The sequence below is a fragment of the Haliaeetus albicilla genome, chromosome 6, assembly GCF_947461875.1.
Source record: "Haliaeetus albicilla chromosome 6, bHalAlb1.1, whole genome shotgun sequence".
NCBI classification, from domain to species: Eukaryota; Metazoa; Chordata; class Aves; order Accipitriformes; family Accipitridae; genus Haliaeetus; species Haliaeetus albicilla.
In genome coordinates, this window is record NC_091488.1 from 40,016,914 (window position 1) to 40,034,980 (window position 18,067).

An 18,067-nucleotide genomic window follows, 5' to 3' on the forward strand; every position below is an offset into this window, starting at 1 on the left:
ACAAGGAGCCCAAATACTTGAAATAGTTTAAAAATAATCCATGGAGCTTCCTTGCATCATTATACTACAGTGAAAATAAGTGCAAGGTAGGGTTTTTTTGTAAAGCACAAAGTTGCCAGGCAAGTAAAGTTGCCTAAGAACAGAGATATTATCTGGATTACTTTCTACAGTTTTAAGTTTATAAGAGGAGCTACAGCTGAAGAATTATATATATTCATTTCCACCTTACCAGTGTGTTTTCAAATGCACGTCAAACTCCAGGCTTTGTATACAACCTTTTATGTTAGTGCTTGAAGACTGAAACACTATCACTAAAATGAGCATTAGGATTGATGGCATAGTAACAAAAATGAGATTTTGTTCAATGTTCCACACAACGTTGAAGCAGACAAACTGAAATGGCAGCTCAGAGGTTTTAGTGAAAGAGGGTTCAGGTACACTATTTGACAGGGTACCTACAGGCAGAAGGGCTATTTAATCAGTTACCATCTCAGTTCCTGCAAAGGAGAAACTGATTTATCTTTTTCTTAATGTACAGAAAATTCTGTTATAATTAGCCAAATAGTCCATTTTCAGTTTGCTTGGCATTTGAGGTCACGCCCACCCTTGCCTGCTCCTCTCTGAGCACTTCCCCAGTTCCCCTAGTCCAGATGCCTCTTCTTCAGACCCCAGCATCCTCTGGTAGGTTAAGGCATCTCATAAAACTTCCAATATGAACTAACATGCTTGAGAAAAAGGGGCAGACATCAACATCATCCTCCAGTTGACACATGCCTTGAGATGGACTTCCCAGCATAAACGTTACGTTTAATCCACTCCAAGCAATGCACGTGCCAGCACAGGGGTAAGACAGGCATGGCGTGGAAGGCAAGAGGCAGGGCTGCCCGGGATGCTGGCTCACATGCAAGGCTCTGGACTATCACATGCTTGGACCCATCCCTGATGGCAGCATCTTGCACGTGTGTATCTGTACACAAGGCAGACTGAGCACCCAGTGATTCTCCCTCCCCTGTATCAATCAGTCTGTGTAATAAAACACTGACCCATTTTTTCCTAAAATTTTTTAAATTAAGGCTGTGACAGGATAAGTAAAACAGGAAGTTTCATACATTTGCATTTGTGTAATAACTGAACTCCAAAGCCACTAGCTGATAGCAAAAGTCTGTTAATTATTTGCATGCACACAAAATGGAAAGGATATACCATTTACCTTATTATCACATCATAGGAGTCGATTTTCTCCCCTAATGTCTTATTTCGAAGTACTCCTCCATTACCAACCACAACACACCGTCGACAGGCAATGCTGTGGAACAAACAGAACCTTTAATATGCACTACTTCCCTTGCTTCATATTGTTGTTAATGATATACTTGCATTTAGCTGGCTTATTTACTAACTGAGGTCCTCTATCTTTTACACTCCTTGGCCCCTACAGAGCAGTCTCAATCCTGTATCACGCACTAAGCCTGCTTTCAAAAAAAAGCAGCTGCATTATTTCAGGGACTGCCAAAGTCAGGAAATGGCTTCTCTCATGTAAAACTGTTTTTATACATGTCCTTTTTCTAGTGGTTTGCTGTTTAAGATCATCTAACCAGTTGATGATAGGGGTGCCATTAGATAAATTATCTTCCACGATGCTTCAAACTTGTCCCAGTGTGGCGGTATACCAACCAGGACAGAGCATGTCTGGAAAAACTACTCAAATTAAGGTGCTTCTGCAATATTGTACAACTCCACAACTCTGGAGATCTCCAATATAAGCTAAGGCAGCAAGATTTAGCTTCACAATTTACCTTACAGGCCTCTGAATTGTACATGTGAAAAACCTTAGCCCAACGACACATGTGATGGCTCTTCAAATGAATACAATCATGTTAATTTTTCTCCCTCTACTTAGAAAGTGCTGTTTAAACATGTGCTGAAGTGCACGCTGTCATGACACGAGATGGATACACTTGATTAAAAGTTGCATTATCATATGACTAGATCAAATTAGACAGCATTACTAAGTATATAAAACACTGTGAGCTACAAATTAGATCTTATAGTACATCCAATCAAAATAGTAATTCCTTTTGAATTTAGAATACATTCAGAGTTAAAAAGCACCCAAAAAAGGTATTACGCAAATGCTAAACTTATGAAAGTAAATTCTAATGGTAAGATTTTCCAAGTTATCCCAGGTTTTCTAAGTATACCTTTTGCTCTCTACTGTCTTACTTCAATACTAGTAAAATGTGTGCTTTGCTAAAACCCCAGACAAAACCAACAACAATTTAAAAAAACAAAACCAAAAAACCCCACACAAAACGAAACACAGCCAAAAAAGCACACAGAGAGGCTTGCTGGTTTTTTACTCAAGAAATTCTGCCTCTTTAGGGAAGGTTTACATCCAACGTGTAAGATTGAAAACTCCTCCTTACAGAACAGGCACAATTTTTTGTTGTAAAAAATGCTTCTTTATTTAGAGCAAAAGCTGTTCAACTTTTTTGCAGCAGGAACAAGGGCAAAATAAAAATGTTGGTATTTTCTTCAGACACGAACAGGCTCACAGCTTACTGAGGATGAGTCACTTCCCAATGCCCCACTCCCATGGTTCTTCAAATAAGAAAAAGGCTCTGTGCCATTTCTTACTGTAGGGGACCCCAGGACTGTGTCCCAAAGTACACTATAATCTGCACTAAATGCCCAGTGTTGCACTTTATGCAGACTAATTAAAATTAACATCCTTCTCCTCAGATAGTCCAACCTGTTTTTTCAGCTGAGAAGAGTATTATTCAACATCAATGAGAACAGCCTGTTCCAGCTGAGACTGACCAACATCTCAATGTACAAAGCAGTTCCCTGTATTTCCTACAGAATTGTTAATGCAGTCATGCTGGACCACATGCGGGCTAGAAAAAAAAACTGGGCCACAAAGCAACGCCGAAAACCTGAAGCTTCCAGAAAAGGTGAAATGAGAATAAATGCCAACTGTACAAAGTACTGTATTTCAAAAGAAATGCTGGGATGGCACCTTCTCACCTGCTGCTCTAGGGCCAGAGGGAGTTTCCTTTTTTTATATTTATATATAAATATATATATATAAAAAAAAAATAGAAAGTTGCTAAATGCAGCTGTCAGGGTGAGGTGACATGGAAAAAGCTAGCACACCTTTCTCTCCTGTTTCCTGAGCAGCTTAGTAGAAGCCAAGCATTCATAAAAAGATTTCCAGCAAGTGCCACAAGTCCAGGTGACTCAGTACCTTGGAAATCAGAGGGGTGAAAACCTGTTATACCATCCTGTCCTCAGTATGCCCATTCCCTCAATAAGTGATGAAAATGGAAAGGGGGGGGGGGGCAAAATTAGCATGTGGTTGTATCACGTTTTCCTGTCATTTACAGCATGCTTCTGTAAATCAGTGAAAGTTTCAATCATCTCAAACTTCTGAATTCAGTGTCACCAAAAGTTATGTGGCCGCAGCTGGGTTACTGAGGTACAAACCTCATCACCACAATGCAAATCCTAAACTGACACTCATGCTCCAACTCATGGTGGTACCTCCTGGCTAGAGCATCCATCCCGAATGCTTGCTGGACACCCTGGTTTGGCAGTGACTGACACACATGCATGAACTCATCTTTGTGCCTCAATAAAAAGCCAGAAAAATTGTTCCTAATCTTGGTGAATACTTTTTTTTTTAATACTCTCTGACTACTTGGTGTGAATTCACAAAAACAATGTCAACTTCCTTACAAGTGGTTTGTATTATTCTGACCATGATAAGCAGCCAAACAGTTACCTTGAGGAGGCACTGCTTGTTCTGTCCCTTGTAGATGAACTTTAAGTGATTCCTTATTCCATACCTTCCAATTTTTGGCAGAGGCTATGATTTTAAGAAGCTTCTTTGCTATGTCAATCCCTAGCTATTGAAATAATGCCTTCCACTCCCGTATAAAAATGAAGAACTCTTTGGTTTCTCCTCTCTGCACTGTGCAGTTGTGATGTAGCAGGACACACTCAAGGCAGGGAGGGTATAGTAAAACATGACTTTAGAGCTGGGCAACTGAGGTTTGCACAGCTACAGAAGCTAGGTAGCTGCTCTCAAGTCAAATCCAAACTCTCTTCGCTCTTCCTGAGGGATGCAGACGAGATCTTGTTCATGGCTAAGAGCTGACTAATACTACTTGGATGGAAAATGGAGTGAAATTTGAAAGTTTGATTAAGCTTTCAAACTCCAGTGCCCTTAACAGGCATACTCAAAAATAAAGTTATCAGCTGCCTTCAAATAACCAATAAAGCATCTAATATTTGTACATGAACTTTTAGAGTGGATAATATCAACAAGCAGATCAAATACTCCTGATTAATTATACATTAATACAGTCATAACTACAGCCAAACAAATTAGAAAGACCAGCTTTTAATCTCTGTCAAGCTCAGGAACTTGAAGTGGGCCAGCTCAAACAGGAAGTCTGGCACGAATGTGCTATTTCTGAATCGTCTCCTCCGCTTAGCCCCCCACCAGTATTCAAGTGTCTCCAGTTATGATCATAAGGCTACATCCACAGTAGCACAGATTCCACTGACAGCCATAAGCAGGGAAGGAAATGGTTTATGCTAAAGTAAAAAACCCAAAACATAGTATCATAGGAAAATGACATATGAAATGGAGATAAAGAGTATGCAAGGCTGGACTGTATTCAAAGATATTTAAAGTTAAATAAACTGGCCTGTACTTACTGTAGATCACAGAAATCAACACACTGATTTTCAGCAGACTGTTACTCCCAGGTATTTTACCAACCCCACTTCTTAAAGTTCCCTTTTTCGTAATGTTTTCATATTAGAAAACCCCAAACACCCCAAAGCTGAGCATTACTCACCCTTTTTCCAAGTCAGTAAATAATTGGCAAGAAGAGAAATAAATTCAGATGTACTTAAACATCAGGTGTGCTACAAGTGAAGTGTAACAGACTGAAATGTCTGGAGGTCCAGCTTACAACCACCAGCACAATATTAATGAAAGTGAAAAATATTAAGACCTCAGCTATAACAGTTGCTATAGCAATGGTTTGAGTGACTAAGGGATTGCATTTAGGTGTTCGAGATCTACTTAGAGTAAAAATGGATCCTATGCAAATAGCATGGTAACTGATCTCCAACATCTAAACACAATCCCTTTAGTCACTCAAACCATTGCCCTATTCATGTGGTGTACAAGAGCCTCAATCTCAAGGCCAGGCATTAGTTTACATATTTTGTTTATATGATGAAATTCTAAAAGAAATATTTTCCTAGTCTAGAAAAGAAAAATATTGTTAAATGGAAATGTAGCCTTTAAAGGTCAAAAGGCTTGCATCCTCCACATTCCACTGAAATACTGTTGGAAAAGGAAGAAGATCTCAACCTCAACTCCTTTAACACACCCCCCCATAGTCAGTTGAGGAATGCAAATTATTTCCTTTGAGGTTATTTGGTAAAAGGAGGATGCAGAGGTCACATTTTGTTGGCTCAGGATTGTGTAAATGCATTTGTAAGAATTTACTGTTGTTAAGCTTAGAGTCCTGAGAGTGCCCAGCGAGTAATTATGAGGAAATGAGTAGAGCAGGTGTTCAGAGGTTACTCTGTCAATGTACCCCTGGCCTGGAAAACCCTTCTCCTAAAGGCTATTCCACTGAAGTCAGTGACACTGTTCACTTCCAAACAGTTTTGAAGAACTAGACCTTTACACAGTGAGAATTCCACCTAAATTCGGAAAATGGCATTGTTCGGGAAAAATCCTTTGTAGCTCATTAGGTACAGTTTTACCTAAGTTGCACAAAAATACATATTTCTTAAAATACTTTATAGCAGGTTCCCCCACTCTGCCCCAAGAAAAAGTTTATAGGGAAATTTGGTTTACATTCTGCCAAGAAGGCTGAATTAGGCAGCAGCATTACAGAGCTGCCTAATAATTCCGTATTACCAGAGAATGTTTTCAGGATTAATTCCTAAAGTGTTTCACATTTAAAAGCCACTGTATCTCAGTTAAATGTATATATAAAAGTTCTTCCTTACTACAGTGATTCATGCCCTAACAGTGCTATACACAAAAGCTGATGGATCTAGAAAGAATATCTTGTGTGAAGTCATTGTACATTTGATTTGCTTATACTACTGCCTATTAAAGAGTAACAGTTCTCATTTTGCTTCAGTACTACTGAAGTATACTACTTTTATTAAAACGAAGCATACTTCCCAGAACCACTAAATGTATCTATATCTCAGAGAACCTACATGCAAAGGATAAATACTAATTACCTTACTTTTGATCTATAGGACAGACACCTCCATTTAAAAGGTACTATGCTGTACTGCAAGCGTCTTGTCTCTACAGCCAAAACGATTATAGTGCTGAACTTGTGATTTCAGGAATTTTCTAATACAACATTTGGCATTCTCCTTCAAACTCCAGAAAAAAGACTAGCTTTTCTCAGCCAATTCTGCATAAATTTCCCCAATTATCACACTCCTGATATAAAACAGGGTTTTTTCCCTTTTTTTTTTTCCAACGTAAGAGTAAACCTGAACATCCTAGAAATGGATATTAAACACAGGGAAAGGAAGGAGTACAGCAGGTGAAAGAAAGGAAAACTGGGTATTAAAACCGAGATAATTCTTAGGCTTGAACATCAATTATTTTGTTCATATTCCACCCAACTTTAATTAAAATGTGATCCTGGCATTGGCTTGAAGCAACACTCTTCCGTTTGATCTCCTTGATTACAAAACAAAACCAAGTACAGCCAACCTCAGCATTATTTGCATTCAGCTCTACTAAGAAGTCTGCATATTAACATGATATATGACAGGTTGTCAGCCCATTTGCTAGACTGCAAATCTAAGAATTCATTTGCATCACTTGGTAAACACTTGCCAACCCTGCTACACTAACTCTAAAAAAAACCTGCCAAAACAAACAAAAAAAACCCAAACCAAAACAAACCACGCAAGACACACACAGAAAGACCCTCCAAAACCAAACAAAAAGTCCCAGCAGAAGTGGCTTCTAACCAAAAGATATTTTAAAAGGGCAATCCAATGCCTGGGAAGTGAGTTATCTAAGGCATGCCACACCCTGGTTACTCCAGAAACGCCAGGAACAGCCTTTCCTGGCTGCCTAGATCTCCCTCATTTACAGAAAAAGGAAGCTGAGCATACATATGAACAAGGGTGTGCAGCAGGCCAGCGGATGCAGTGAGACAGGGATATGCGTAAGATTTCTTGGGGATATGCATAATATTTCTTTCGTGTAGAAACAGTCGTTGGTTTGCACCTGCTCATCTCAAACATTCTCTAGCTTACACTAATAATGACATCAACAGAGGAGATCCCATTCCATTTTTAAGGGGTCGTTTCACTTTCCTCAGGTATAAAAAGATACTACAGGAAGATGTGAGTGTATTCAGCTAGCAAATTCCTAATGCACTTATAAAAAAAGAAATCTATCAGTTTAAGCTCCCTCACAGAAGAATTATTCTTGAATGCTGGTGCTACATATGTTTAAAAACAAACTTATTTAAATCTTGGAATCAATTACATATTGCTTGGATGCTGTCAGTCAGATCTGCATCTTGGCTAACTTGAGCAATTTCAGGATAACGCCACTGACATTCCTTTTCAGATAAATATTGAGTATTAAAAATGCAATGAACAGAAACAGTAGCAAATAAACCATCTCACCTGTCATTTTCATTGGAAAGTCCACAGTTCTGCAGTCTTGAAAGGGCTAAACGAAAAAATTGCTCTAGAAAGCGAACAAAGAAGATTAATGAAAATGTTCAGTGTCAATGCTCTCCAATATAAAAATAAGCATGCCACCTTGACTACAGCATTTTCAGACAGTAGTTTTTATGCACTGTGCATAAAAACCTCAAAATAGGAACACTTTTAATTTAGGGCCACAGGTCAATCAATGATGCCAAAGAAATTCAGGTTTATCAGAGCTCCTCTTTTCCCGCCCCAACACTGCTGTTGGAAAACAGCATGGGATTTGTATCTAAAAAAATCTTAGTTACAATAAATAAGCATTGGAAGAGTTTCCAAGACATACATCCTAACTGACTTTGTTTTTTTCTTCCACCCACCTTCAGAGGAAATAAAAGCAGCCTTGACTCAAGAAGAGGGGCCACACAGCCATGAACAGTAACAGCATTATGTATCTTGGGAGAAGACATCAAACCAGCCTGTGCTCACTGGCAAAGCTGGGCAGAGGCACCTTCCCAGGCCCCCCTCAGTGGGCAGGCACCTGCTGGACACTCAACATGCCTCTAACCGAGAGGGGGCCTCAACTCATTCCCAAACAAACTTTTCCCCACCACAACCCCAGAGGTGAGGGAAAACGTAACATCCTTGTTACACTGACAAAAGGCAAATCAAGAGTCTAAAGCCCAGGTCCACAGGGTACTAGGAAAGTGCACTGTTCAGGGTTAAAAACTCTGAGACTTGAGACTTTACAGTGGTTTCCAGGAGGGTGACTAAGACCCTTAGGGTCTCTGGCCCTGTTTACTCTGCCCTGACCAATACGGGCAGCAGGCATGAGCAAGCAAACACTTTGCAGAGGTACAGCAGCCACATAACAGCAGGAATACCCCCTGCAGCCCCAGTGATGCCTTCCATGGTCAGAGAAGCTAGCTCAGTAAAAGGAAAACTTTGCTGATGTAACTGCCCCAACCTGGGGACTTCTGCCTCAGTAGGAGTCTGGATCCTGATCGGCTTAGGTGTGTTGATCAAACCCCATCACACTGACCCAGCTAATATTTCACCTAGCAAAGCACTAGCTAAATATCTTTAGCACCTCAGCCCATATACAAACGAGAGGAAGCTGAATAAGCTCCACTCTTCCTCACTCCCACTTTTTTGGAGCTTCTCTGCTAAGAGGGGAAACCTCAACATGGTGTTTTATTTGTTAAAAACAGGAAGGTGGCAGGTCAGAGGGACTAAATGAAACCATTAAGTCACTGCTAGACACCCTCAAAATAGGAATAGTGAATAGGAAAGACCAGGGACAGAGATACAGGTGGCTTTACATGCCATTTCGGTATTTCCATTTAAAAACAAGTTACATAGGGAACACAAACCTGCTCTCTTTATTCCATAAGGTAGTTCAAACTTATCGCTCCCGTGGAACTCCGCCACTCTGATAAAATCGTTAGTGCACAGGAATGGGTATATTTTATCAACGCTAATGAAGAGAAAAAGAAAGAAGTTTCAAAAAATCCACATGATGTATTTGAATAAGCCAATAATTCATGTAATTGCTTTTGAAAAAAAAAACCCACCCAAACTTTATCCTACTTCAAGTATTATCAATTTTTAAAAGAAGAAAATTCATGAACACAGGGAAAGCAAGCAGGTGATAGAAAAGGGGAAGAGTTTATAATGGAAAATATAGCTAGAGAGTGAGATAAAATGATTTCTCTGCTACTGTAAGTTATATGGAGTCATTAAAACAACATGACTGAAAGCTTATACCATGAGACAGCATTTTTAAGAGAATATGTAATGCAGAAAGACAATTAATAACTTCAGGTTTGAAAAGTACACAACAGAGGCAGCAAGGAAAATTAAGAGTTATTATATACGGCAATTTAATAAGTAAGAATGGGATTTGAAACAAGGTGTTTTAACTTGAAAATACCATCTCCCGAAGGCATCAGCTTGTTTGAGATGCTATCCCATTTCAAAGAAATGGCACTTCACGGCTGTGTTGACATTAATAAGTAGTCTGGGGCAACAGGGGTATATCCATACAGCAAAAAAGTATGGAGTTCTCATGTCCATGTTACACACATATCGGATTTTTTTTTTTTTTTTTTTTTTTTTTTTTTTTTTACTCTGGACTAACTCTAGTAGGGTCCCACAGACTAAACACCCCTTAGCAGCTGCAGCACGTCAGGTGTGCTCCTGCAGTGCATCTTCTGGCTCAGCAAGTCAGATGTCTGAAAGGAGCCCAGTGCACAAGTGCCAGGGCCAACCTGCAATAAGAAGCATGGCACGTGGGGATCACAAGGAGGCTTGCCACAAAAGGCAAACTAGAAAATGATGGCATCATACCTTATAAGCATCAAGATAGAAAGAATGGGTCACTACTTTCTTCAAAAGACAGTAACCACAGACAAGGGTTATCTCATATCTCAGGGAAGGGACTTTTATTACCATATCTGCCAAGTCAAGCCAAATGAATGAACAGTAGATTCAATCCTGTCACATGCTACAATGACTTTGGCTTCACCTTGAAGTGGGCACATACTCACTGTACTGGTTGACTTTGTAGTGATCCTGCATACTAGGTCTTAAAATGTTAACACAGAAGTATACAGCCACAGTGAGAAAACCTAGAGTTGATCTTAAATACCCACAGCCAGCATGACTTGTTTGTCCGTTAACAATATTAATAGCTGTTAAAAACCCCCTCCCTCTCAGTTTCACAAATCAAGTATCTCACTCTTTAAGCTCTACATATTCAGAAGATACTAACAGTAAAAAGGGAAAAAAACCCAACCAAAACCAAAAAACCAAAAAAACCAACAAAACACCACAGCTCACACACCAAGAACTAGGCCATAGGTTAGCTAAGCAAGACCAGCTATCTTTGAGACATCATGCACTAAACACCCATATTAAATTTAATAACTTGCCTTACTGTTCAGAAGCAGCTGGTAAGCTTAGACATAATAAATAATTTACCTACTCCAAAGAGATTCTTAATTCTAGCTCTGGTTCCTTTCCAGTAAATAATTCTGACAGGTTAGAAATCCTTGCAACCTCCCCAGGCTACTACCAAAGTGCACAGACCAGATCTTCAGCTTGTGCAAACTATCTCTGTAAAGGAGCTATGGAAATACGCAAGAGAATCTGTTCTAGCTCTGCACCTACATTCTTCTCGCTGCACATCTCCGAGTCCACTCCTGTCCCCTTGCTCAGCACCAAAGCTATCCTGCTGTGCTTTACACAGAGACAGCCTGGGTACACTCTGTAGGCGAGGGACCTAGGACCACCTTGCTGGGCCAGGCAGCTAACCAAAACTCAAAGACTGCAGGACTGCTTTGGGGAGGACAAACTTGAGATCCTTCCATGTTTTTAAAATAATAATAGCACTGAATTAAAGCCACATTTTCTTGTACACAAAAAGGACCAAAAAAAAGAATCAATGGTGTCTTTGCTCAGAGCTTTAAGACTCCTTCAGCCAGGACTTGGCCTAAACATCTTCCCAAACTTTCACAGGGCCATACTCAACATTTGCTCAGGTAAAACACAAAGCTAACAATACAGCCTATCTGCTTCTGGTCCTGCAGCGCTCCCTTGATCTCTCATTTAAGACTTGTGCTTCTAATAACAAAACCTCCCAATATTTCCTCACAAACCTCTTGAATGCACTTTTGTGACCAGACACCTCCTTTGTTTTGGGTTGAAGTCCTTTTTTCACCTGACTGCTGCTTTACAAAGGAAGCTTCCTATGAGTACCTTAAAGTGGAGGACACCTACACACAATTCAACAATACTATCAGAGGAACAAAGCCACAAATAATCCCAAATTTCATTAAATTCCATTAGAATTCCATTGAAGGGGAAGAATCTTATATCATTAAAGATTGGATGAACTTTTGCACATTTCATACTCCTCTTTCCAAAAAAAATGAAAAGATTTTCAAAACTTCTGTGGTCCCTGGCTGCTACAGAAATACTTAGCTAGCAAAAAAATCTTAAAGTCTAGGTTCTTAATAGCAGGATGACTGAGTTTCAGTCTTGGACATGAAGGCTTCTTTTACAGGAAAAGCATGGGGAAAAAAAAAAATTTAAGGCTTGTATTTCAATCATTCAAATGGTTTCACTGTTACTAGCTACAATACCTGAACAGGAAGTATTTATTTATTTAGTACATACACCAGCATATTGAGCTACTCATGTGGTATTGCTCAGATGCTGATCAGTGGCAAGCTAAACAATTTGTGTTGCCACAACCAAAAAAAGCAGCAATAAACCCAAGCCCAAAAGCTGTACTTCCAGAGGTGAATCAAAATGTGAAATAGTCCAGGATATGCAAGTAGTCCATTTCTACCTCAGTCAGCACAGCCTTTCCTTCCACCTCCACTTCCCACAGAAGACTCACCCCAATAAAGATTCAAATGCTGGTTTCAGTACACAACTGTCCAGTGCATTCCTTCTCTCCACAGCCGTAGGTGGCAGCCTGCAAAAGAAGAATTTCAAAGAAACAGCAAGAACAGGCAGCAGCAACAAGGGAGGGAAACTTAGACAAGCCAAATTAATAAAAGCTGATTACTGAATTAACACCACACCAAATTTTCATGATTGCCTCTGTCTGTACTATAAAGATGGATCTTTCTCATTGCGGTATGATTACTTTTGCTAGCAAAGGCTTTTATCTCACAGTGCTGCTCTAAGGGCTCTGCAACCTCCCTTGCTCAGCAACTATCAAAGCAGCCATAACCAGAGGTGAGATCTCAGGCTCACCTGCAGAGAAGCAGGACATCTGGGCTGAATCATGCTGGCATTACCAGTGCTCCTCAGAGAGGAGAGGGGAATAGACAGCAACACATAGGGTACTTCAAGGAAAATGAGATTCTTTGGGGATAAGTCATTCCTCTCATAAGGCTATGACACTTCTAAGCACATTCCCACCTTGGCAATTTAGCCCAATTAATAACAAATATGAAGGGAGGGTAAAGTTCAGTGTAAGCAATGCATGCATCTGGGCTGCATTAAGAACAGAAGGATGAAACCACCATATGAGAACCACAAGCCAAACAGACCATTAAGGTTAATTGCTCTTGGTAACCTCAAGTTGTCATGTGAATACTGACACTGACAAAGCACCCTGTGAAATATATCAGCTGGCCAGCTCATTGCTTTCCAGCATCAGCCTCACAGATGGCATTTTGCAGGACGGCTTCAGACAAAACAGAGGCTTGCTTTTAAGTTTTAGCATAGCTGCTTATCGGTCCCACAAACCTAATTGCAGGAATTTACTAGCACAAGATCTGCTTATACCTGTGCTCGCACATCACAAGTGAACCACACCTCTGATCTATTAAATTTTAAGCACAAAAGTTACCCTCATGGCTCTGCTAATTTTATTCAGGTGTAACTCAGAATTGCAGAAATTTGGAAGTTGTAAACAAATGTCCTTCCAACAATTCATTGCTTGTTATAGTCAGTCACTGAAAGTGGCCATAAATATTAACCAAACACTGGAAACATGACATGGACAAATTCCTTTCTGCCAGACATGTTACAATTGTGTTCATAACAGAAATAGCCAATGGACACAGCTGTACAATAACCAATTGAACAGGGAGCCTATGGACAAAGGCTACAGATTTTAATCTCAATCCCTCCCACCTGCCCAAAACCCAAACAAACAAACAAAAAAACCCACCACAAAAATACTCAAGTGCTGAACTTACTGGGTAACTCCACTAGTCTCATAGGAAGGAGGAGCCCTCACAGAGGAAGTCTGTCCATAAAAGCTAATCCTGCAAAAAGCGAAATGTCACAACTCTGGTTTGCTATAAACTGAAACCACAACAGAAAGCCATTCATATCAATCGTATGCTATAAACAAGACAAAAAGAGGTACATCAATCACTACTTTTAAAAGCCATCACTATTATCTTCATAACACAAACACACTGGTCAGTCCTGGTCACAACTGTGCAAAGGCCAATGGAAACTCAACTTCTTCAATAAACACCCTGAATTTTAGGTCCCAAGCCACCTGTCCCATGCAGCCTGGAGACAGTGAAGGCTTGCTTCCCCCAAGGTTACCACTGGGACTCAACAAATTTCAGCTTTTCAAAAGGCACCCGCTACACCTGCAGTTATTCCCATGTGTGGAGCAGGTCTCTCCCACATCATTTATCAGACAACTAAAGCAACAAGCTAACACTAAACACACATGGAGTGGGAGAAGATATGGACACGAGACACATAAATAAGATATCTCTCCTCACCTGAACACCTATTTTCATGAAACTCAGAGGGGCTCCCTGTCTCTGAGGTCCTGACCTCTCCATACAACCAGGCTCAAATTGACTACTAGGTTTAAAAGTGACAAGAGAGAAAGGGCGACAGGACACAACAATCACATTCATTCCCTCACAGTACAAAAAAAAAACCAACCACAAAACAAACACACAGAGTAGTAATCACTTCTGTTGATTACTAGTAAACAGCTGTTCAGCAACACAGCAACTCACAGCCACATCTCTCATACAGCCATGAAGGTGTTTGCACTAAAAGTGAACAAAGCATCACCATACCAGTAGAGGTTATTTCTCCACAGATTTCCATGCAGTATACCATACATAACAGCAGCAGCCAGGATAAAAAACAGAAGAATTCGTTTCATGACTGGTAGATCTGAAATGTAAGAAAAACAAAACAAGAAATTTAAATCCAAGTTATGCTATTAACATGAACTTTTATAAAGCATCTTGAAACCTATGAAAGGAAATCATCATTATTACAGCCATTCACCACCACAGATCTGACGGGGGATCACTCTGGTTTGATTTCTCACACAAAGTCCCAGTGACAGGAGCTAAATGCTGCTTTGCACCTACCATACATGCATAGTCAGCACAGAAGCATTGAGAGAGGCTCACTCTAGGTTCTCTCTGAAGACGCAGAAGGAAGAAGGGCTATTCCAGAAGCATGTCAGAGTAGGAGCTCCTTTCTGTCTACTGGCAGCCCAAAGAAATCAGCCTCTTGGGTCAGAAGTTGGCCTTTACAGATACCTCCACTTCTCTTTCTTGCACCACCCACTATCAGTTTCCATAATTACACAGTTAAACAAGCATTAGCACTTTGCAGGAGGCAGACAGGCTGATGCCAATGAAGCAGAACAGGGTGTAAGTTGCCACAAATTGCTACTGGTTTTTTGTTTGTTTGTTTTTTGTTTTGGTTTTTTTTTTTTTTTTTTTTTTTTTTACGATCACTGAATATTCCTGAAGTTTGGGTTTGGACATTTAAAGCTGCACTGAAGCTGTCTGCTTATGCCCTCGTGTCCTGCAGTCTCCAGCTCCTGACACAGGCCAGACTTCATTGCTCAAGTGACAGAAGAATGCCATTTTCACACATCACAAAGGGAGGAAGACAAGTTAGGACCCAATCTGTGAAACTTACTAAATTATGGCGAAATAGCAGAGAAAGTGTTCATTATTCAAATAGAGTTTTCACCTCATTGAACGGTTTAGTAAAAAAACCCAGAGAAATATCAGAAGCTCACGTATCTGGCAAGACACACTGGGGGAAAAGCAAGTTCTGCATTGCTCACATCTAACACACTGAGCTGCCCTTTCAGTAGCTATGAATGAACTGTTGTTGCTTAATCTTCTGAAAGTCCAAAATAGCCATTCTGGCCACAAATTACTGTGGAAATTTACTCGAGAGCTATATCCTTCTTATTTGCACTTCTCCCCCTATCATGGTAAGCAGGTTCAATGCACACAACACATAAACACCTACTTGCCTATCTATATTTGAAAGTGAAGGTAACAAACAGCTGCCCAGCAAAAACAAGCCATATCCACACATACTGCTGCATTTTCCATGAGCAGAGCCTTTGGCTTTATAGAGTTTTGTTGTTTTTTTTTTTTTTTAAATCCCATGTTGTTTTTTAGAATATTTAGAGTTGCTGTTATTTTAAACCTGTGTTAAACAGCCCTAAGGCAATAAAAATCAAGGTAGATATAGTCCGAGTGATTTACAGCAATAGGCTTTGTGCTAGTAACATCTTAACATCATACCTTGTATTAAAGGCCAAGAAACTACTAAATAGAGCTGCATTTTGTTATTAGAAATTGAGAAGCAGACTACTGCCACTTGCCTAGCTTCATCCCTGAAGAAATACCTAACAGTGAACTATTTGTTACAGTGACTTGACTGCAACAAGCCACCACTTCCCTATATATATTTCCACGCCCCCCCCTTATCCTTCACAGGAGTTTAACTGTAGGGTCAGAGATGGGGTTTTATAACAGCATCTACCAGTAACATAGCCATGCAATGAACAAGCTATAATCTATCAACCTTAAGTATATCCTCCAGGCTGTTCTGCTCTGTTCTGGATGAAATACTCAGACTGCAGCTATTGCAATTTCAACCTTTCATCCCTCCTTGGGAAGCAACACTGCCGCCCTTACAACTCCAACTCCCTTGACTCTCCTCAAGAGTTACTGTAATTTTTTTTGACAGTCACTCTCAACTTCTAGAGCAAACCCTGAGTTTTTGCAATAATTTTGTAAGAGTCATTCCCTAAAACTGCAAGAACATTACAAGAAAACTCACCTATTGGGTTTAGTCAAGTGTCATTAACAGCAATTGGCTCATTTACTTGAAAAAGATACTGCACTCCGGGTGTTTTATTTTTCCTTTCACTGTCAGTATTTTTACCCCCTCCTGCTTTGCAAAAGTTTGCTAAAATATCCCACTACAGTGGAAATCAACTGTTTACTTTTTTACTAATTCAACAAATGCCAACTTCAGTTAAACAGAATGTAACAAACCAGCTCTTCAGATACAGTTACTAAATTAACAACTGATTAAATTGCTGATTTTGCTGACTTCAGTGTAAAAGAGAACCTTGCTGAACAGTCAGACCAAGCTACAAAACAGAGAAAAGACAAGGCAAAGCTGCCCATAAGGGGTTTTTTAAAAACAAAAGTATTATTCATAACAGTATTATTCAGAGAAAAAAAAATGTTGTTTGTATTTACAAAGATATTTGTACAAGAGAATATAAGTCAACTTCGTTCTTCAAAGAGGATTATAAGGAATCTGTAACAACTTTCAGTATCTTGTGTAGCACATTCAGCCTGGCACACACATGAGAATGTAGCATCATCAAGGGTGTACCTAACTCAGCTCTTGGGAACATAAAATGGTCTTTAATTATACAAGTGTCTTCTCACAATCCCACCCCCCAGTGCCTGGCTTCATTCAATACTTTGAAGATAAAGTTCTGTAGTCAAGAAAGACAGTCTTTTTAGTGAAGACTTTCTTAACCTGGTTTAGTAAACAGAACCATTGCCTTGTTTACAGAAGAAATTATTCTGGGTGTACTTTTAATGGTGACAGCATTTTCCAGCTCTCCCTTCCTATTTTAAAATAGCTGAGTGTTACAGAAAGTTAATCAAAGGAAAACAAACTCCTACAATGCAAATATTGCACCAGAAAATTCCCATAGTCAGAGATGCAAGTAAATATGCAATTGAGAAGATGCAGTTCAGATGTAAAATGACACATTCCAGCTTATTTATCACAAGACCTGCATCTTGATTTAAGCCCATCAACCTGACTGGCTGAGGTCATGGTGCCCTTAGGTCAAGGTCAGTCAGCGCTAAGCAAAACAAGGAGGACAAAGCTGGAGCTCCATTATTCAATTCCCTCCTCTTTCCAAAAAGCCTGCAGTGATCCACACAAGGAACGGGGCAAGGAACCTGGCATGCCAACACCTGACATTCACAGTGTTAGCTGGTCAATTTTCTGAAAGTAAGCAAGCAACGGGATGCATAAGGGTTGTAAAAAGATTGATGGGCATTTTTTAATAGGAATCTAAGCTAACTTCTGCTGTTCAACTTCCCACCCCTGCCAAGGCAGAGCTACAATTACAGAATTAGACAAGACAGACTCTGTTACAGTATTAAGAGATCTCAGAGATCAGCCTGCATCTCCTGTAGACAGATGGATCCACCCCAGCCCCCACCAACCCACCAGAGACACATTTGGGTATATGAAAAATTAGCTATATAAGGCCAGAGGCTATTTTTTTCTTCCCTTGGTGGAAGTGGGGAACCCACATCCTTGTCAGAGCTGCATCTTTACCTACAATTAAGTCTTTACTTCACTAAGTGTGGTATCTGATATGAGCCACTATCTCATAGCCTCTGTTTATCTTTCAACTTGCACATGCAGTTGATGCAGCCATGCCACAGAATAAAACATCAAGCAGGAAACTATAGCTGTTGGACTGGGCAATCACATGACCACACTACAATCACCTTTTTTCATAAAGCTTGTG

General features: G+C 40.0%; 1 protein-coding gene across 6 annotated transcripts in view; it reads right to left on the reverse strand.

The window, feature by feature from the left end:
• The window catches only part of ST3GAL6 (ST3 beta-galactoside alpha-2,3-sialyltransferase 6), a 41,732-nt gene that overhangs the window by 8,162 nt on the left and 15,503 nt on the right, over window positions 1–18,067 (reverse strand). For all 6 annotated transcript variants that reach the window (XM_069785713.1, XM_069785715.1, XM_069785714.1 and 3 more), the window contains 6 exons: window positions 14,307–14,406; window positions 13,452–13,520; window positions 12,137–12,214; window positions 9,105–9,208; window positions 7,708–7,771; window positions 1,211–1,306 (listed from right to left, as the gene is read on the reverse strand). In XM_069785713.1, coding sequence (XP_069641814.1) covers window positions 1,211–1,306; window positions 7,708–7,771; window positions 9,105–9,208; window positions 12,137–12,214; window positions 13,452–13,520; window positions 14,307–14,406 — 511 coding nt within the window. The remainder of the gene's footprint in view (window positions 1–1,210; window positions 1,307–7,707; window positions 7,772–9,104; window positions 9,209–12,136; window positions 12,215–13,451; window positions 13,521–14,306; window positions 14,407–18,067) is intronic.